Source organism: Hypanus sabinus, chromosome 15 (genome assembly GCF_030144855.1).
Source record: "Hypanus sabinus isolate sHypSab1 chromosome 15, sHypSab1.hap1, whole genome shotgun sequence".
Taxonomy (NCBI): Eukaryota; Metazoa; Chordata; class Chondrichthyes; order Myliobatiformes; family Dasyatidae; genus Hypanus; species Hypanus sabinus.
In genome coordinates, this window is record NC_082720.1 from 54,793,668 (window position 1) to 54,815,830 (window position 22,163).

General features: G+C 43.4%; 2 protein-coding genes across 4 annotated transcripts in view; one reads left to right on the forward strand and one right to left on the reverse strand.

Annotated features, from left to right (window-relative positions):
* The window catches only part of tmco6 (transmembrane and coiled-coil domains 6), a 77,261-nt gene extending 73,254 nt beyond the window's left edge, over positions 1–4,007 (forward strand). Inside the window, exon 14 of one of the 3 annotated variants that reach the window (XR_009515912.1) lies at positions 2,004–2,133. Coding sequence is in view for 1 of the 3 variants with exons in the window: in XM_059990441.1 (XP_059846424.1) it covers positions 2,004–2,138 (135 nt within the window). In the remaining 2 variants the exon portion in view is untranslated. Of the gene's footprint in view, positions 1–2,003 lie in introns of all 3 variants that reach the window. The other 2 variants (XM_059990441.1, XM_059990442.1) reach the window with 2 other exon arrangements.
* Positions 226–21,800, reverse strand: ndufa2 (NADH:ubiquinone oxidoreductase subunit A2). Its single transcript, XM_059990444.1, has 3 exons — positions 21,640–21,800; positions 5,233–5,339; positions 226–1,441 (listed from the first exon to the last, which is right to left on the reverse strand). The coding sequence occupies exons 1-3, from the start codon at positions 21,756–21,758 to the stop codon at positions 1,353–1,355; spliced, it is 315 nt and encodes a 104-aa protein (XP_059846427.1). The 5' UTR covers positions 21,759–21,800; the 3' UTR covers positions 226–1,352.
* Positions 21,801–22,163: the final 363 nt, after the last annotated feature.

Consider the following 22,163-nt stretch of genomic DNA (forward strand, 5'->3'; position numbering starts at 1 on the left):
AATGAATAGAATGTCTCTCTGATGCTTCCCCTCTCCCTGTTCCCTTCCCACTGTCAGTCCATGATAGAGACCCGTATCAGACTCAGGGTTATCATTATTCACATGGCATGATATTCATGTTGTTTTTTGTGGCAATACAGTGCAATGCATAAAATTACTATAGTACTGTGCTTAAGTTTTAGGTGTCTAATCAAAATATATATATATACACACACACACATCTAATCAGTTTTAATATCACCTGCATATCATGAGATTTTTTATTGTGCAGCAGCAGTACATTGCAATACATAAAAATAAAAACCATGACTTATAGTGTAAATATATATTAAATAAGTAGTTCAAAAAATAGTGAGTTAGTGTTCATGGGTTCATTGTCCTTTCAGGAATCAGATTGCAGTGGGGAAGAAGTTGTTCTTGAGTCATTGATTGTCTTCAGGCTCCTGTACGTCCTCCCTGATGGTAGCAATGAGAAGAGGGCATGTCCTGGGTGATTCGGGTCTTTAATGATGGATGCCGCCTTTCTGAGGCATCGTTCCTTGAAAATGTGCTGAGTAATTTAACAACTTTAACAATTTAAGTACCCATGATGAAGCTGAGTAATTTAACAACTTTCTGCAGCTTATTTCGATCCTGTATATTACACACCCCTCCCCATACCAGTTAGAATGCTCTCCACAGCTGTAGAAATTTGTGGTTGTCTTTGGTGACATACTAAATCTCCTCAAATTCCTGATGAAATATATCTGCTGCTGTGCCTTCTTTGTGACTGCATCTAGATGCTGGACCCAGGACAGGTCCTCAGAGTTTGCATAGTACTGTAGGAGCATCAGCTAAAAACGCTAAACTGCAAATTCTCACACGGAGGCAAAAAAAAATGGTCAGGTGATCAGGGAAGTTTCTTACACTGGAATTACTTCAGAGGCATTTAGTATTTAGTTTAAGTGCTCTCACATCTGGGAACTTGAATTTCAATCCAGTATGAGACAGCTGGGACGATGATCTGTGTGAACCATTAAAGGAGCTAAGGAAAACAAGACCCAGAAATCCCAAGCCAATTCACAACACAAATTGCCCTTAAATCTTGCACGGTTGGGAAATCATCACACCAAGATGTTGCTTAGGCAATCAGGGACTGATTTAATATTTTATCTGCGTGCTCATTAACAGTGTTACAGCCAACGACATTTGGAACACAACTGCAGAAAATGGATGCAGACAGGACACAGATCTATTTTAAATTAGATTTATTTTACAGTTAAATTTCTTTCCACTAAGGAAAATCTGGCAATGCAGTGAAACAAACATTCCCATGTCGCTGTTTGTTCTTCACACATGGATTGGACTGTAGTTCACAGCTTGGTAATCAGGGACTCCAGTGCCTTCGCCACCTGCTCAGAATTTAAATTATCTAGCGGTACATTTCTCTCTCTTCCAAAGTCTGAAACAGGAGGGAAATAAAGAATGCATGCATCAGAATCAGATTGGAAAACTGCAACTCAGGACTGAATATTAACTTGGGTACCATTGCAAAATGCAACTTATGAGAATTAGCAATTGTTGTCCGAGTGATTCAAGATTGTTTAATGTCCTTTCCAGTACACAAATGTAAAGGAGAACAAAATTATTGTTACTTCAGATCCAGTGCAGCACAAAAATAACAATAAAATAAAGAACACAATAATAATAAAAACATAACATAGCTTATATACACAGAATGATTTGTCCAGCAAGTGACGCTAGGCACAGGAGTGGCTGTGACTCTGACAGAAAATGATAAAATAGTGGTGGTTGAGGGTGTGGAGGGGTGGGTTAGTGGGTGGAGGTGTTGATCAACCGTACTGCTTGGGGAAAGTCACTGTTTTTGAGTCTGGTGGTCCTGCCGTGGATACTACGTAGCCTCCTCGCTGATGAGAGCGAGGCAAACGATATAACAATATAAATTAACAACTTTCACCTATATGTATAGTGGCTTTTGTGACTGTTAAATTTTTTTGTTGTAGGACATGGAGGAGGTCATTCAGCCCATCAAGTCCTCCAGGATCCCAACTCATATACATTCCCTGACTTATTTCAATGCAATCTATTCGCCTTCTCATACAGGCAATCCCCGGGTTACAAACGAGATCTGTTCCTAAGTCCGTCTTTAAGTCAGATTTGTACGCAAGTTGGAACAGGTACATCCGGTATTATTTAGTGTCAGTTAGTCAAACGTTTTTCTTAATGTATAGCATATATTTTACCTTTTTATGCAAATAAAACTTAAGAAACGTATGTATTTCAATAATTAAACCACTGCATTGCCTAGTAATAATTGTAGCTTTCATCGGGGCAGGGCCTTTCACATGCTCCATTATTCTCACTTTATCTTTTAAAATTGTTCCGATCGCTTTATTATTTCCACTTTATTTTCATTCGTGATCATTTTCCATCAACAGAAGAGAAACACTGCAGAATCAGTGAATGACGGGTCCTGAGCTCCCCTGGTTCCTAAAGTCCACCCGCACTAAGACAGGTTAAATGGATCAAGTGGGGGTGGTGCTGACTGGAAGGGGGGGGGGGGGGGTCAATGTGAATCTTGCTAAGAAAAATTTAAGCCAAATACAAAGTTACACACTCAACACAGTGTTAACAGCAATGTGATCCGACTTAAAATGGTGGACAGCATTCTACTTCCTCGAGCTGACGAATTTTTAACATATTAGGCTTTATGGCAGGCCATTCGTAAGTACGAGTTATTCGTAACTTGGGGAATAACTGTACTTATCAACCTCCATCTGATTTTCCCCCAGAGCTTTTCTCTTTGGAGAGAAAGGAGAATGAGAAGTTATTTGATAGAGGTGTACAAGATGATAAGAGGCATTGATTGAGTTGACAGACAAAGGCTCTCCGCCCACCCCCCCCCCCCCCCCCGAGTGGAATGCCTAATATCAGAAGGCATAATTTTAAGGTGTTTAGAGGAAAGTATAGTGGGAGATATCAAAGGTTAGTTCTTTACAGAGACTGGTGAGTGTGTGGAATGCCCTGCCTGGGATGGTGGTAGAGGCAGGTAGATTAGGGACTGTTAAGAGACTCTTAGCTAAGTTGATGGATGACAGAAAAACAGAGAAATATGTGGGAGGGAAGGATTAGATCGATGTTTGAGTAGATTAAAAGGCTTGTACAACATCGTGGACTCAATAGCCTGTATTGTGTTGTGGTGTGAGTCCTGACGAAGGGTCTCGGCCCGAAACGTCAACTGTACTTACTCCTATAGATGCTGCCTGGCCTGCTGCATTCCACCAGCATTTTTTGTGTGTTGCTTGTGTTGTAGTGTTTCATGTTCTAAATGCTCCTTAAAATTATACTACCTTACCTGCCTTCAACCACTTCTTCTGGCATCTCGTTTACTCACCAACCACTAAGTGAAAAAATTGCCCTTCTGGTCCTTATTGAAAATTTTCTCCCTCATCCTAAACCTAAGCCCCTTAGTTTTGGACTCCCCTTCCCCGGAAAAAAAGACTGTTAACATCTTACACTGGCTCAGCTCAATTTTATTTCCCCCATTGAACGGGGAAGGTTTTCCCAGCCTGACCTGCCAGGCATGCCTTCCTGCTCTGCATTTTGCAGCTCCTTAAGCTGTTTGTTTATATTCTCAAGCTGCTCCCATTAACTTGGTGGCCAGTTAACTTCGTTTACAGCTTAATCCCAGAGTTGTACTGGGACATCCACATCAAGGAGAATGTACAGAACTGTGGAAGAACAGACCATTATTATAAAACTGAACTATTTGCTAATACGATCAGATGGACTCTTGACCTCACAATCTACCTCCTTATGACCTTGCATTACATTTGTCTGCCTGCACTGCACTTTCTCTGGAACTATAACACTTTATTCTGCATTCTGTTATTTTTTTACCCCATTCTGCCTCAATGCATTGTGTAACAACTTGATCTGTATGTACAGTAAGCTAGGCAGGTTTTTCACCATACATGTGACAATAATAAAGCCATTTACCTATCAGATTAATAAGATTACTGAGTTTTTTTTTCAAAGTTCTAATGAAGTTCAAGTTTATTGTCATCTGACTGTACACATATACAACCAAAGGAAACAACATTCTTATGGACCATGGTGCACCAATACACAGCACATAAAACAAAATATCATAACTAAATAAATATATATTCAGAATGCATGTAGTGTACAGCACAGGAAAACATAAACAGCCTGTTATCCTAGTGATGAGACCTCAATGGCTGTATGGTCACAGCCTGGGGGAAGAAGTTGTCCTTGGAAAATAGATGGGGAATAGACAGGGTAAATACAAGCAGGCTTTTTCCACTGAGGTTGGGTGGAACTACAACTAGAGGTCATAGGTTAAGGGTGAAAGGTGAAAAGTTTAAGGGGAACATGAGGGGTAACTTCTTCACTTAGAGGGTTGTGAGAGTGTGGAATGAGCTGCCAGTGTAAGCAGTGCATGCAAGCTCAATTTCAATGCTCATGCAAAGTCTAGATATGTACCTGGATGACAGGGGTATGGAGGGCTATGATCTGGGTACAGGTCAATGCGACTGGGGAGTTCAAATGGTCCAGAGAGTTTTAAATGGGCCAAATGGCCTGTTTCTGTGCTATACTTTTCTATGATTCTATGACTCAGTGTAGCAGTCTTAATCCTGATGCTTCTGTACCCTGTCCCTGACAGTAGTGGCTCAAAGGGATTTGAAACATTGACCCTGTTTCTCTTCCCACAGATGAGGGCTGACATGCTGGGTATTTTCAGCATTTTCTGTTTTAAATCTCCTGCATTCAATCCTGAGAGGCCACTCACGTTTTTTAATTTGTGTTCAAGTTCATATTTTTTTCTCCCCTACAGAGATTCTGATGTGTTGGCATTATTTTCTCCCAGCAGACAGCAAAAATTATTTTCACTTTTAATGTTGCAGCCAAAATCTGCTCTTTAAAGAGACTGGCTTTATTTGTCACATCACATGTACATCGATACATATAGTCAATTGTGTCAACAACCAACACAGTCCGAGGATGTTGGCATTGGAAGTGTCGCCAAATTTTCAGCGCCCACATTGCATGTCCACAACTCACTGGGAAAAATATTAGAGGGAAAATTGGCACTAGCTCTCTGAAGGTACTGCAAAATGTCTTCAGCTTAGCTCCAGGAAGTATTTCAAACCATCTGAGGACATTTCCCCAATTTCAACTGTTGTCCTGACAGTGAACTTCATCTCTTACCATATCTCGCCCATGCTTTAGACCGGATGCCAGCACATTCTCGGATCAGAATGGGAAATTCAGGATTCGCCTTCTTCACCGTCACATAGTGCTGCTCGATGAAATCCCTGAGTGAAGAAAACAATAAAAGCCATTGAAAACTGGAGAAGCACAGGAGACTATTCTGCATCGGTCACCTCTCTGCAAGGAACCAAAATTAACCCCACATCAGTACGACTGCCCCAAGTTCAGTGTGTCAGTGTGTCCAGGAAAGTTTCCTCATATCTACATCGTGTTTCACCAACATAGAGGGAAGCCGCACTGGGAGCACCGGATACAGTAGATGACCCTGATAGGTTCAGTGAGTGGGGGGTGGGGGGGGGGGGATTGTGTATCGGTGTTTCCGATAGAGGGGGAGTCTAGGACCAGAGGACAAAGCTCTAGAATAGAGGGACATCCATTTAGAACAGAGATGAGGAGGAATTTCTTTAGCCAGAGGGTGGTGAATCTGTGGAATTCATTGCCATAGATGGCTGTGGAGGCCAAGTAATTGGGTACATTTAAAGTGAAGATTGATGGGTTCTTGATTATTAAGGGTATTAAAGGTTACAGTGAGAAGCCATGAGAATGGGGTTGAGAGGGACAATAAATCACCCATGATGTAATTAAGAGTAGACTTGATGGGCCGAACAGCCCTATTGTACTCCTATGTCATAAGATCTCATATGTAAATGGCCTTAAACACTACCCCCTCTTAGGAAATAAGGTTGGCCAAGTGGTTGATGTGTCAGTAGGGGGGGGGGGGAAGTGGGGTGAGGGGGTGTTGGAAACCAGTGACCAGAATTCAATTAGTTCCAAGATAGTCATAGAAAAAGACAGGCCTTGTGCTCAAGTTAAAGTCCTACCAGGGAAGGCTAATTTCAATATCATCAGATAGGAACTCTCTGAAATTGATTAGAAGATGCAGTTTGCAGGTAAGGAGACATCTGTCAAGTGGGACGGTCTTAAAAGTAAGGGAAGAAGAGTTCCAGGACCGGCACATGAACTCTTAATTTACCATGGGGTATTGAGGAACTGGATATGAGAAAGGAGCTGTCTGCTCACATGTAGACAGCTAGAATGGCGAGCCCCTTAGACTTGCAGACAGAATTGGGCCATGTGTCCAATGAAATCTGCTCCACCATTCCATCATGGCTGATTTATTATCCCTCTCAATCCTATTCTTCTGCCTACTCCCCATAACCTTTGACACCCTAACTAAGCATGCACCCATCAATCTTTGCTTTAAAAATACCCAATGACTGGGCCTCCATAACCATCTGTGGCAATGAATTCCAGAGATTCAACACCCTCTGGCTAAAGACATTCCTCCTTATCTCCTTCTATTCTGAGGCTGTGCCCTTTGGTCCTAGACTCCCCTACCATAGGAGACATCCTCCCCACATCACTCTATCTATCCTTTCTAAGAGAACCTCGCGCCCCCCCCGTTCTTTTAAACTCCAGCGAGAGTTTAAAACTCATGTTCCCAGTATTATATTTGCTTTTTATATTTGTACAGATTGTCTTCTTCTGCACATTGATCATTTGTCAGTCTTTGTATATAGTTATTCATTGATTTTATTGTATTTCTTTGTTCTGCTGTGAATGTATGCAAGAAAAGAAATCTCACGGATTATATGGTAGCATACATACTTTGATAATAAATTTACTTTGAACTTTGGATATCTGACCACTGGTTTACTTGACTTCTTTGTTGCCGCGTTGGAAATCTGGAACAACTCAGCCCTACTGTAGAGTTACCCAACATTTCTCTACAGAACTGGCCATAGTTCAGTAGGCTGCAATCCATTATTTAATCTATTTCTACAAACCTTTCAGGCAATGTATTCCAATCACCAGTTGCTACATTAAGTATTTTCATCAATCACCTTCAATTCGTCTCCCCTGATAACTCTTTCCTGTAACAGATGGCAAGTTTTTTTCCTATTCACTCTTCTGAAACCTCACCTGCTGCCAAATGAGTCAAATGAAATATGACTACAGTGATTTCCCGTTAATTGGGACACATCAGGACCAGCACATTTTGGCCCAATGAAGCAGCTGGCTCAATTAGCCAAAGTTTCATGGAAATAGTTAAAAAGGTATAAAAAAGACAAACTACTGTTTAACTAAGTAACAAAGTATGTATTTAAAAGAAACAGAACAATTTAGAACACTATCCATACTATTACAGTACTATAAAACTGTATTAGTTCCCAATTGTTATCGATGGAGGAATTCATCTGCTGCGTTCTTTTGATTGAACAAAATCAGTGCATGCAATTGACTGCCTTTATTTCATGCCTTTGATGATTGCATCCTTCAAATCTTCATTTTCATTGTAACATTGAAACCACTGTTGATACCTTCAAATTCTTCATAGTTCCAAACTTGTTGAAGTAGTGAAATAGTTTCATTTTTATTCCTGGCCATGTCTGGCATTTCCAAGCCCGAATGTTCGAAACCAGAGTGAACAAAGCAGTCCTTACCAATTATCAGTGACAAAAACACTAAAACATGCAACAGATGCCATTTAAAAACTGCTCACTCTAAGCTAGGTGTAGTGTATAATGGCCACACAAGTGCACATGGATGTGACTGATGCTAGTTACAAACTGTTTGGCAGCAGTTTCCTGTCCCAATTGAGGTGCATAGTGTTCCAAATAAATGAACAGAATCCCAGCTTCTTTCTCCATTAGATTTTGTTCTTTAAGAGTTGGCCCAAATAAACAGCTCCCCGGTTAATCTGTGGCCAAATTAACCACAATCCATTGTACTTACTATTACATAGAACAGTACAGCATAGTGGGATCACTGGAGTGGAGTGTGATGTTCTCCTAAGGGGTTGTCTCAGGTGATTGTGGAGCCCAATCTGGGGTCCATATACCCTGCTTGCAGAGCATGCTAGAGTAGGTGCTGGCTGTAGTTCAGTTGTTTAGTTGTTCAGTCTCTCCTTTCATGGCTGCTGCTTGTTCTCTGCAGCACAGTGTAGGTCATTCCCATGTAGTGCAGCTCCCTGTTGAATAGATTTCCTCCAAGTCTATCTATTGAGTGCAATGCCTTCCCCGTTCTTAGATGTCCTGTTGAATTTCTTCAGGCTGGTTTTGATGTCAACTTTGAAGCATTTCTTTTGTCCGTCAGAACAGCACAGGCCCTTTGGCCCACAATGTTGTGCCTACATTTTAACCTAGCCCTTCCCTCCTGCAAACCCCTCCATATTTTTATCATTCATGTGCCTATCTAAGAATCTCATAAATGTCCCTAATGTTTCTGCCTCTACCACCACCCTTGACAGGGAGGATGTTCCATGCACTGTGTGCAAAATCCTCCCTCTGACATCCCCCTATACTTTCCTCCAATCACCTTAAAATAATGGTCCTTTGTATTAGCCATTTCCATCCTGGGAGAAATGACTCTGGCTGTCCACTCCATCTATGCCTCCTATCATTTTGTATACCTCTATCATATCACTCTCATCTTCCTTCACTCCACAGAGAAAAGTCCTAACCTGCTCAACCTTCCTCATAAGACATACCCTCTAATCCAGACAGCATCCTATAAAACACAGTAAACCTAATGTACCAAATAGTTCAAATAAAAACACAAAATGCTGGCAGAACTCAGCAGGCCAGACAGCATCTATGAGAGCAGGTCGGGCTGAAACCCTTCATCAGGAGTAAAGTAACATGGGATGGTCGAGGGGGGAATAAGAAGTGGGGGGAGGGATGTAGAGAGCTGGGAAGTGATAGGCTGGAGGGAAATGGGCTAGGGTGAAGGTGGAGAATTATGGGAAATAAAAGAGAAAGAAAGGTAGGGCTGGGGGGAGATTATAGTGAGGGGGAAAAAGAGAGAGAAAGAGAACCAGACTAAAATTTTAGATAGGGATGGGGTAAGGGGGCAGCAGGGATCCACTATCAATTCTGCCCTCCGTCACATCTCCCGTATTTCACGCACCTCTGCCCTCACCCCATGCCCCCGCCAGCCCACCAGGGATAGAGTCCCCCTGGTCCTCACCTATCACCCTACCAGCCTACAGATCCAACGTATAATCCTCCGTAACTTCCGCCACCTCCTACGTGATCCCACCACCACACACATCTTCACCTCCCTCCCCACTCTCGGCTTTCTGCAGGGATCACTCCCTACGCGTCTCCCTTGTCCATTCATCCCCACCATCCCTCCCCACTGACCGACCTCCAGGTACTTATCCCTGCAAATGGAAGAAGTGCTACACCTGCCCCCACACTTCTTCCCTCACCACCATCCTCGGCCCCAGACAGTCCTTTCAGGTGAGGCACCACTTCACCTGCGAGTCAACTGGGGTGATATACTGTATCCGGTGCTCCCGATGTGGCCATTTATAGATTGGGGAGACCCGCCGCAGACTGGGAAACCGTTTCGCCGAACACCGGCGCTCAGTTCTCCAGCAGTGGCGGGATCTCCCTGTGGCCACACACTTCAATTCCACAGAACACTCCCACTCCGATGTCTGTCCATGGCCTCCTCTACCATCAAGATGAGGCCACACACAGGTCGATGGAGCAATACCTTATCTCCCGCCTAGGTAGCCTCCTACCTGCCGGCATGAACATCCAACTCACAGACCTCCGTTGGTAAATCCTGCCCCCCCCCCCCCCCCCCTTACCCCATCCCTATCTATAATTTTAGTCTGGTTCTCTTCCTCTCTCTTTTTCCCCCCTCACTATAATCTCCCCACAGCCCTACTTTTCTTTCTCTTTTACTTCCCATAATTCTCCACCTTCCCCCGAGGCATTTCCCTCCAGCCTATCACTTCCCAGCTCACTACTTTATCCCTCCTCCCACTTCTTATCCCCCTTGACCATCCCATGTTACTTCACTCCTGATGAAGGGTTTCGGCCCGAAACATCGTCACTACCTCCTCCATAGATGCTGTCTGGCCTGCTGAGTTCTGCCAGCATTTAGTGTTTTTATTTATTTCCAGCATCCACAGATTCACTCGTGGTGCCAAATAGTTCTTCTAGATTATTCCACCATGTAATAAATTATTCATTTGTCTTCTACCTACACAACTATCCTCATGTCATTCAAAGATGTGTAGCACAGAGCATCCTAACAAACTGCATCACTGTCTTATATGGAAACTACATTGCAGTAGACAAGAAGCCTCTACTACGGGTAGTCAAAACTGCCCAACGCACCACCAGCACCAGCCTACCTGCCATCAAAGACATGCTTCACAAATTTGCCAGAAAACCTGGACCACCAGACTCTAAAACAGTTACTTCCCCAAGCAGTAAAGCTGATCAACACCTCGACCCACTACTCCACCACTACTTTAATATTTCCCATCAATCACCTTACAGACAACCTGGAGACACTTCATGCACATACCATTAGTAAGCTATCTTATGTATTTATATTTATCGTGTTTTTATTATTATTATTGTGTTCTTTATCTTGTGTGTTATCTTTTTGCTGCTTTGGATCCAGGGTAATGATTATTTCATTCTCCTTCACAATTTTATACTAGAAATGGCATTAAACAATATTGAACTTTCTAAACACATTCCCTTCAGGGTCCAAAAATCTAAGCAACTCAACCACAAACAGCCATTATGGGGAGAGCATTCTAAATGGATGCAACACCATCTGATACGGATGGCCCACAGCACAGGGTCGGAAAAAGCTGCAGAGAGATGTAAACTCAGCCAGCTCCATAACAGCACTCGCCTCCCCAGCATCAAGGATACCTTCAACAGGAGATGCCACAAAAGGTTATTATAAGGTCCCTTATCATTCAGGACAAGGATGATTCCAGGAATGAAAGGGTTATCATATGAGGAACATTTGATGGCTCTGGGTCTGTATTCGCTGGAATTCAGAATGATGAGGGGCGAGATCTCATTGAAACCTTTCAAATGTTGAAAGACCTAGACATTGTAGATGTGGAAAGTATATTTTCCATGGTGGGAGACTCTAGGACGAGAGGGCATGGCCTTAGGATAGAGGGGCGCACTTTCAAAGCAGAGGTGTGGAGAAATTTCTTGAGCCAAAGAGTGGTGAATTTGTGAAATTTGTTGCCACCTGCAGCTGTGGAAGCCAGTCGTTGGGTGTATCTAAGGCACAGATTGATAGGTTCTTGATTGGACATTACATCAAAGGTTACAGGTAGAAGGCCAGGAACTGGGATTGAGGAGGAGATAGAAAAGAAAAGGATCAGCCAGGCTTGAATGGCAGAGCAGACTCAATGGACCAGATGGCCTAATTCTGCTCCTATGTCTTATGGAAATACTGCTAAGTCAGACTTTATTTTCTCCCTATCATTTTTCATGTTGAATGCAACTATATCACTGTCTTCTAAGGATTCTTTTACCTCCTTATTCGCTTCCGGTTCATTACATAACACCCAATCCAGTATAGTTGATCCTCCAGAAGGCTCAATGACAAACTGCTCTAGAAATCTAGGCATTCAACAAACTCACTCTCTTGAGATTCATTACCAATCTCATTTTCCCCAATCCACCTGCATGTTAAAATCTTCCATGACTATCATAACATTGCCCTTTTGACACACTTTTTCTACATTGCGCTGTAAACTGTTGTCCACATCCCAGCTACTATTTGGAGGCCTGTATATAACTGCTATCAGGGTCCTTTTACCCTTGCAGTTTCTTCAGTCAGCCTTCAAGGATTTGACATCTTCTGATTGTATGTCACATCTTTCTGCTGATTTAATGACATTCTTTACCAGCAGAGCCATGCCATCCCCTCTGCCTACTTTCCTATCTGTCTGATACAATGTGTAGCCTTGGACATTCAGCTCCCAACTACAACCATCCTTCAGCCACAATTCAGTGATGACCACAACATCATACCTGACAATCTGCAAAAGTGCAACAAGATGATCCACCTTATTTCGTATACTCCATGCATTGAAATATTCATGTACTCTGTGCATTGAGATATAACACTGAGTACTGTATCTGCTACCCTTTTTGATTCTCCACCCCTAATGCACTGATACTCACCCTGCTGGCTGCAACTTTGTCCTACCATCTGCCTGGCCTTCCTGACAGTCTGACTGCATGCTATCTTTGCTTTTTTACCATCACTCCTATCTTGAGTCCCTTCACTCCAGATCCCACCCCCTGCCATGTTATGCTAAACGTTATGTTACCATTCCGTCCTCTACATCAAGAGAGTACACTGTTAGTAGCTCACCTCTTCTTGCCCCCAACATCTATCTCCCATGTCACCAGTTACCTCTACTCTCATCTCTATTCCCTTTCTACTTCACAAGTGCCCTATTATCACTCTCCACCCATCAACTGCCAATCAACAATCACCACCCCATTCTCAACCTGCTGCCAACATCTGGCCCATCTCCTCCCCTTCCACCACACCAGCCCCATAATCACTTCTCTGCTAAGCCAACCCCACAGCGTGCCCCTACTCTATTCTCTTTACACCCATAGATGTGTGGCTAAGCACAGCTCCAGTATCACCTGTTTGTGGCCACCGCTGGCATTAGCAAAATTGCAGGCGATGAAATTGCATAGAGCAACGACATAAGGCACATGGTTCACTGGTGCCACAACACTTAAAAATTTGACAAACTTCTACCGATGTGCAGAAGTGAGTATTGTTGCATCACAGCCTGGTATGGTAACACCAATGCCTTTGAATGGAAAAGCCTACGAAAGTAGTGGCTACAGCTGAGCTCTTACAACCACTGAGCACATCTACAAGAAGCGCTACTTCAGGAAAGCAGCATCCATCATCAGGGACCCCCACCACCCAGGTCATGCTCTCTTCTTGTTTCTGCCATCAGGAAGAAGGTACAGGAGCCTCGAAACCCACATCACCAGTTTCTGGAACAGGTATTACCCCTCAACCCTATTCTGATTCCAGATAAAGTCAGGAATCATGGTGTGATTAATGTCCTGGGCCACTTATATTTCAATGCAATAAGTATCATAGGAAAGGCAAATGAGCTTAAGGCAAGGATCAACATCCAGAATAATGACACTGTAGCCATCAGTGAGATATGATTGCAGGAGGGGCAGGACTGGCAACTCAATATCCTGGGACTTCGTTGTTTTAGATGCAATGTAAAGGAGGACGGGTGGCATTACTAGTCAGGGAAAATGTCACAGCAAGGGTGTGGATGTCATTATGGGTGGAACTGAGAAATAAGAAAGGTACGACAACGTTAACTGGGCTCTTTTACAGACCACCCAACAGTCTGAGGGATTTAGAAGAACAAACGTATGCAGAGAATACACACTTGCAAGCAACATAAGGTTCTATAGCATCTTAGCTTTCCATACATTCAGTTTCAGATTCAGTTTATTGTCATTGATAAACCACAAATACAATGCAGTTAAAAAATGAGACAATATTCTCTGGAATGATATCATGAAAAAGCACAAAACAGACCACACAAGAAAATCCACATAACGTTTGGTAATCCCCAATCCAGAGTCCGGAGAGGTTGCTGCGTATTAATATTGTGCTACCGTCTTAGCACGTTCCCCAGAAAGGAACTACAAACTCATCAGACAAAACTAAAGCTACAAGACCTACACAAAACCACATAGTTACATATAGTTATAGTCAACATATAGTTTCAACTGTGCAGACAATACCATAATTGATAAAAGACTAACTGACAAAGATCACACAATTATAACACATAGTTTCAACAGTGCAAAGCAATACCATAATCTGATAAAGAGCAGTCCACGGCACAATTTAAAAGAAAGTCTCAAAGTCCCGACACACGCAGACGGTAGAAGGAAGAAAAACTCTTCCTGCCATGAACCTCCAGCGCCGCAGCTTGCCAATACAGCACCCTGGGAGCCCCGACCACAGCCAACTCCGAGTCAGTCCGAAAATTTCGAGCCTCCAACCAGCCCTCCGACACCGAGCACTATCTCTGCCGAGCGCTTCAACCCCAGCACCGGCCGCCAAGCAACAGGCAAAGCCGAGGATTCGGGGACTTCCCCCCGGAGATTTTTCCGATCGCACAGTAGCAGTGGCAGTGAAACAGGCATTTCGAAAGTTTCACCAGATGTTCCTCCGTGCTTCACACGTCTGTCTCCATCAAATCAGAATTGTACACAGCATCCTACATGACAGAGTACAGATATTCATTCCAAAGTGGCCACAGCGGCTGTGTCGCGCCACCATCTTGCATCATTTTATGATTATCATTTTATTGATTGGGACTCCCATACTGTAAAATGAATAGATGGGACAGAGTTTATGAAATGTGTTCAGGAATGTTTCCTTCCTTAGTACATTTAAGTTCTAATCAGAGAACGTGTGACACTCGGAATGAGACAGGGCAGGTGACAGAAGTTTGTGTAGGGGAACATTTTGCACTTAGTTGTCTAGTTTCAAATATGAGGTCTGGTCCGTGCATTGGAGAAAGGCCAGGTTTGAAGGTATCAGTAAGGATCTGGCAAGTGTGGATTGGCAGGCTGTTTTCTGACAAAGGTTTACTTCCAGTCAAGATGGCGCCAGCGAACAACTTTCCCTCGGTCAACACCTTTCATTTCTTTTTTTTTTACTTTTTTTACATCTGTTTTTCAGGTGTTTTTGGGACTGTTTGAACCTGCGATTTAGTTTGGAGATTGACTGAGTGATCCAACATTTTGCTGTCTCTGAGAAGATTCCGGGAAGCGAACGTGTACTCGGACGCCCGAATGCAAAGAAACTTCAAGATGGAGTGTGAGCCTATGTTTGACTCCATTCCGCCTGTTAAAGTGTCCAGTAATCACCGATTAAAGTGTCAAGGAAGATTGCGATGTCGAGGCAAACGCAGAAGGCGAGTGAATTTTCAGCACTGCCTGTCTTCCTTTCAATTGCTGCCAAGGAGTTGGCTGAGTGGCTTGCTGTGACAGGCAGATAGGCTTCTCTGCCCTATGTGGCATCCCTCTCTTTCAATGAATGTCAGTGATATCAGAGGATGGTATGGTGGTTTTACGTTCAAGGGTTGGACTATTGTGTTTATTAACTGTGGACTTTTTCAGACTTACGGTTTTCATATTCTCTGTTTTTGTTTATCAGCCGTTCATTTCCGTTTTGTTGAGCGGGGGGGGGGGGGGGGTGTTTGATGTTCTGTTGGGTTTTTTTAGGTTTTTTGTGCGGGTGGAGGGGATCTTCCTGTTCTGTTTTGTGCAGTGGAAGAGGGGTTTTGGAGGTTGATGATCGGGATGCCATTCTTTTTGGGTGGGTGGGCTTGATGTTTCTTTCTGAACAACTTTCATGTCCTTTCTTTGTTTCATGACTATCTGGAGAAGGTGAATTTCAGAGTTGTATACAGATACATGCTTTGAGAATAAATAACCCTTTGAATCTTTAAGTGGGAGGATTTCAAAAGTGAAATCTTGAAAATACAAAGCTTGTATGTGCCTGTCAGAACAAAAGGTAAGGAGAACAAGCATAGGGAACTTTGGTTTTCAAGAGATATTGTGACCCTGGTTAAGAGAAAAAAGGAGTTGCACAGCAAGTATTGGCACGTGGGAACAAATTTGGTGCTAATGAAAAATACAAGAGAACACTTTGGAAAAAAATCGGGGGACTAAAAGAAAGCACGAGGCTGCCCTAGCAGATAAGGTGAAGGGATTCTACAGGTATGTTAAGAGAAAAAGGGTGAAAGGTGAGGTATAAGGGGAACATGAGGGGAAGATTCATCACTCAGAGGGTGGTGAGTTTGTGGAATGAGCTGCCAGCAAAGTGGTGCATGCAAGCTCGATTTCAACATTTAAAAACATGGATAGGTACATGGATGGTAGAGGCATGGAGAGCTATGGTCTCAGTGCTGGTCAATGGGAGGAGGCAGTTTAAATAATTCAGTACCCACTACTTGGGCTGAAGTGTGTGCTGTACCTTTCTATGCTTCTATAACCATCAGGCTTTTGAACCAGAGGGGAGAGAACATAGAAATTTACAGCTCATTACAGGCCCTTCGGCCCACAATGTTGTGCTGACCATGAAACCTACTCTAGAGACTCTCTAGAATTTCCCTACCACATAGCCCTCTATTTTTCTAAGCTCCATGTACCCAAATGAGAGGCTCTTAAAAGACCCTATTGTATCCACTTCCACCACCACTGCCAGCAGTGCATTCCACGCACCCCCCACTCTCTTTGTGACATACCCTTGGTACCTATTTCCAAGCACCTTAAAACTATGCCCCCTTGTGTTAGCCATTTCAGCCCTGGGAAAAAAGCCTCTGACTATCCACACAATCAATGCCCCTCATCATCTTATACACCTTTATCAGGTCACTTCTCATCCTCCATCACTCCAAGGAGAAAAGGCCAAGTTCACTCAACCTATTCTCAAAAGGTACGCCCTTCAATCCAGGAAACATCCTTGTAAATCTTTCTCTTTAGTAGCCACATCCTTCCAGTAGTGAATTGCCCAGAAATGAACACAGTACTCTAAGAGCAGTCTGACCAAGGTCTTGTATGGCTGTAATATTACCTTACGGCTCTTGAACTCAATCCCACGATTGACGAATGCCAACACACCATAGCCTTATTAACAACACTGTCAACCTGCGCAGCAGCTTTGAGTGTCCTATTGACTCAGACCCCAAGATCTCTCAGATCCTCCACACTGCCGAGAGTCTTACCATTTATATTATATTCTGTCTTCAAATTGGACCTACCAAATGAACCACTTCACACTTATCTGGGTTGAAGTCCATCTGCCACTTCTCAGCCCAGTTTTGCATCCTATCAATGTCCCTCTATAAACTCTGATAACCCTCCAGACTATCCACAACACTCCCAAACTCTGTGTCATGAGCAAACTTACTAACCCAACGTTCTACTTCTTCATCCAGGTCATTTATAAAAAATTACAAAGAGATGGGGTCCCAGAACAGATCCCTGTGCAACACCACTGGTCACCGACTTCCATGCAAAATACCAACCATCTACAACCACTCTTTGCCTTCTGTAGGCAAGCAAATTCTGGATTCACAAAGCAAGGTCTTCTTGGATGCCATGCCTCCTTATTTTCTGAAGGCGCCTTGCATGGGGAACCTTATCAAATACCTTACTAAAATCCAGATACCCTACATTCACTGCTCTACCTTCATCAGTGTGTTTTGTTACATCCAAAGAACTCAACCAGGCTCGTAAGGCACGACCTCCCCTTGACAAAGCCATGCTGACTATCCCTAATCAAATTATGTCTCCAAATGCTCATAAAACCTGCCTCACAAGATCTTCAACAATTTGCCCACCACTGAAGTCTGGCTCTGTGGTCTATAATTTCTTGGGTTATCTCTACGGCCTTTCTTGAACACTACACTACATTGATTGGCCTGATCTCAAATAGTAATGAAATGGACTACAGGGAAGAAGTCACTTCTCTGACACAGTGGTGTCAAGAAAACAACCTCTCCCTCAATGTAGCAAAAACAAAGGAGCTGGTTGTGGATTACAGGAGGAATTGAGAGAGGCTAACCCCTATTGACATCAATGAATCTGGGGTTGAGACAGTAAACAGCTTCATGTTCCTCGGCATCCACATCACTGAGGATCTGATGTGGTCTATACATACCGGCTGTGTGGTGAAAAAAGCACAAAAAGCACCTCTTTCACCTCAGACGGTTGAAGAAATTTGGTATGGGCCCCTAAATCCCAAGAACTTTCTACAGAGGCACAATTGAGAGCATCACTGCCTGGTATAGGAACTGTACCTCCCTTGATCGCAGGACTCTGCAGAGAGTGGTGTGGACAGCCCAGCACATCTGTAATTGTGAACTTCCCATGATTCAGGACATGTACAAGGACAGGTGTGTAAAACAGGGTCTGTAGGCTCACTGGGCACCCAATGAGCCTACCACAATCTATTCCAGCTGCTACCATCCGGGAAACTGTACTGCAGCATTAAAGCCAGGACCAACAGGCTCTGAGAAAGCTTGTTCCACCAGGCCATGAGACTGATGAACTCACACTGATTTGAGTGTTCTCTATATTACATTTTATGTTCCATTTATTATAAATTACCGTGATTGCCCATTGCACATTTAGAGACATAATAACGCAAAGATTTTTGGGAAGGATGTAAGAAATAAAGACAATTTAACATTCAACAACAACATTTGCAACAATGATGCAAAGCTCATCACAAGAGGCTCAGCAATCCCTGTCCTCACCTTCTACAGTTGCCTGGGGAATATCTCATCTGGTCCCGGTGAATTATCTAACTTCATACTTTTTGAGAGCTCCAGCACATCCTCTTTCTTAATGTCTATATACTCAATCGTTTCAGTCCACTGTAAGTCACCCCCATAATTAACAAGGTCCTTTTCCCTGGTGAATACTGAAGCAAAGTATTCATTAAGTACCTCCACTATCTCCTCTGACTCCATGCACCTTTCCACTGTCACAGCTGATTGGTCCTATTCTCACACGGCTCATCCTCTTGCTCTTCACATACTTGTAGAATGCCTTGGGGTTTTCCTGAATCCTGCTCACCAAGGCCCTCTCAAAGCCACTTCTGGCTCTCTTAATTCCATTCTTAAGCTCCTTCCTAGCAACCTTGTAATTTTCTAGAGCTCCAATAGTACCTAGTTTCTTGAACTCTTTGTAAGCTTTTCTTTTCTTCTTAACTAGATTTTCTACATCCTTTGTATACCATGGTTCTTTAACTCTACCATTCTTTCCCTGCCTCAATGGAACACAACTATGCAGAATGCCATGCAACTGTTTCCTGAACATTTGCCACATTTCTGCCGTGCATTTCCCTGAGAACATCTGCTCCCAAGTTCCTGCCTAATAACATCACATTTCCCCCCCTACTCCAATTAAATGTTTTCTTGGGCATTCTTGGGATAACTTCACTCACCCCAACGCTGAACCAAATTCACAACCTATAGACTCTTCATCTCATATTCTTGATATAAATTGCTTATTTATTTATTATTATTACGGGCGTGCATGCAAACAGCTACTTGGAGCCACAGGTGAGAGCTGAGTGTCTGGTGGGGCCCAAAGGTGAGTGAGCTGCTCCAGAATGGACACCAGAGCCCTTACCACTCCATGGACACTGCATCAACAGGCAGGCTAAACTTGGTGAGGGTAGCTAGCAGCCTTATACCCCAGTGAGATCCAATAGCCAAGCAGACAGTATTGCAACACCCTCTGGAGAGCATAGGGTGTGACAAGCAACAGAAGACATCACAGATACCCATTACAACCTCAAGGAAGACCTCTGTTTGTGATGTTTGTTCACACCACCGGACCCGGGCTTCTGAGGCTGACAGAGTGAAACTATCCCAATGCAACAGCTTTTCCACTTTAAGAACTCTCCGGCACATGTATCCTGTCATTGTTGGATACGAAGGCCAAACACCATAGCTACTATCATTATTATGCTTGTTCTATTGTGTTTCTTTGGACTTACTGTGAATTTTCAAATCTGAAAATGAATCTCAGGGTTGCAGATGGTGACAGTGATAATAAATACTTTAATAATAAATTTACTTTGAACTTTGATAGCAACCTCAATGTCAACAAAACCAAGTTCATCATTACCTTCAGAAAAGGGGTAAAGGGCCACAATCCCTTACCCGAAATTCTGAAATCTGAAAAATTCCATAAACCGAAGTTTTTTTCGTGGAGTGTGGAGCATGTCGTAACAAGGCTTGTTTGACACGCCAACAGCTGATGTCACTGAGGCATGATGTGGCAGCACTAGCAGAGGCCGCCAGACGTCAGTTGTGGCTCAGCTATTGTATTTATGGTCTATAATTATCCCACTATTTCATTTATCAGTATATTACTCTATAAACTGTAATAGTATTTGTAAAAGAGCACGGATCGGGAAAAACCAGAAGATCTCTCTCAGGCACTCATTTGAACATGTACAGACTTTATTTTCTTGTCATTATTCCCTAAACAATACAGTAATAACAACTATTTACATAGCATTTACATTATATTAGGTATTATAAGTAATCTAGAGATGATTTAAAGTCTATGGGAGGATGTGCATGGGTCCGGATGTGCATGGGGGATGTGCTCCCCCAGATCCTAAAGTCCACCCGCACTGAGACAAGTTAATTATCAATTTTCTGAAATCCAAAAAAATTCTGAATTCTAAAATGCAACTGGCCCCAGGGATTTCGGATAAGGGATTGTGGGCCTGTAACAGGAGAATACAAAGCAGTTTTCATTGGTGGGTCAGAGATGGAAAGAATTAGCTTCAATTACCCAGGCATTAACATCTGCCCTGGACCCAGCACATACATGCAATCACAAAGAAGGCATGTCAATGCCTCTACTTTCTTAAGGAGATTTGGCATGTCACTACCTTAACAAATTTTGACAGACATTTGGTTGAAATTATCCTGACTGGCTGCAGCACAGCCTGGTGAAGCATTTCCAAATCAGAGGAAGGCAAGAGGTTACAAAGAGTAGTTGACATTGCCCAGTCTATCATAGTTACAGCCCTCCCAATCTTTCAAAGCATAGACAAAGGTAGCATTAATTTTCAAGGTTCCTCACCATCCGGGCCATACCATCTTCTCACTACTACCATTTGAGCAGGAGGTACAAAAATCTATAGTCCCATACCTCCTGAGTCAGGAATAGTTACTTCCCTTCAACTATCAGGTTCTTCTATTGACCTGCACAATCCTAACCCTATCTCAGCAACAGAACTCTACCTCTTGTCTCAGCTGGTGTCTTGATTTTGCACCAATATCTTACATTTTCAAGTTGATATTCATCGTTCTCTGGGTAAAGAAATTCTTCCTCATCTCTGTTCTCGGTAGACGTCCCTGTATGTGTCCTCTGGTCCAAGACATTCCCACCACAGGAAACATCCTCTCCTCGCCCATTATATCCTGGCTCTTCAATATTTGATAGGTTTCAATTAGATACCCCTCCCAATTCTTGTAAACTCCAGCAAGTTCAAGACCAGAGCTGTCAAAATGCTTTTCAAACGTTAACCCTTTCATTCTCGAGATCGCCGTTCACTGACTTGTATAATTTATAATTACTGTGTTGTCTGAACCTATGTGCCCGCTCACTGTACCTCTAGCTCAGTGTATTTGACCTTGCCACCTCCCATCTCACTATTTCCTCATCACTACTCTCCACCCGAACTTCCATAAACCCAAATCTCTATCTCATATTTCCACCCCATTCAACAATCACGTATTTCTCTGCCATTTGGTTCTCGTCCCTTCCCCCAACTAACCTTGACTCCCCGCTCAACTGCCCCCATCATATTCCGTCCTCTTTCAGCCCAATATACCTCACCCACCTTCGACGACCTCGTCCCTTCAACCTTTGCTCAGTCCCCTTCCAATAGTCGCCTCCATCCCCAACCTCTTTGCTTCCTCCCAAGCTGCCCAGGCCCGCCGCTGCTCACCGGACGCCCTGGCTAGCCGCCGAACTCTGACACAGGTGGATCCGCAGCTCCCGCAGGTTCTGGCTCAGCTTTGACCCGATGCCTCTCACCACTGCCGCCGCAGCCGCCTGCGCCGCCATCCTGTTCCAGTCCCTGTGTCGTCACGGGCAACTACCAATCAGAACAGTGAATCTCCTACAGTGACGGCGGTCTTATCGACTTGAGATATCACGCTGAACCAATCACTTTAGGGAATAACGCAGAATCTCCCAATAGAAGCATTCCAAAGGCGGGCCGGATGAAGATATCTACGATTGGCTGCAGATGGACCAATTGGATTAACAGACTGCTTCGTTGCTGAGCGGCGATTAATAGCTGTCACTCAATTCGGTTCCGTGATAGGATTGGAGATCGTAGGGAGGAATGGAGAATTTGACCAATCCAAGGAAGTAATAGGCGGGACAGTGAGTATGGTGTCCGTGGCCTCCTCTATTGTCAAAATGAATCCAAACTCAGGTTGGAGGAACAACACCTTATATACCGGC

What these genes read in the sequence shown, in the direction of transcription:
- ndufa2 (XM_059990444.1), bottom strand. Translation starts at nt 21,758, where the DNA reads ATGGCGGCGCAGGCGGCTGCGGCGGCAGTGGTGAGAGGCATCGGGTCA. An exon ending in GCGGCTAGCCAGGGCGTCCG is followed by an intron (nt 5,340 to 21,639) that starts GTGAGCAGCGGC and finishes TTCTTCACTCAG; the next exon opens with GGATTTCATCGAGCAGCACT. An exon ending in TAAAGCATGGGCGAGATATG is followed by an intron (nt 1,442 to 5,232) that starts GTAAGAGATGAA and finishes CTCCTGTTTCAG; the next exon opens with ACTTTGGAAGAGAGAGAAAT.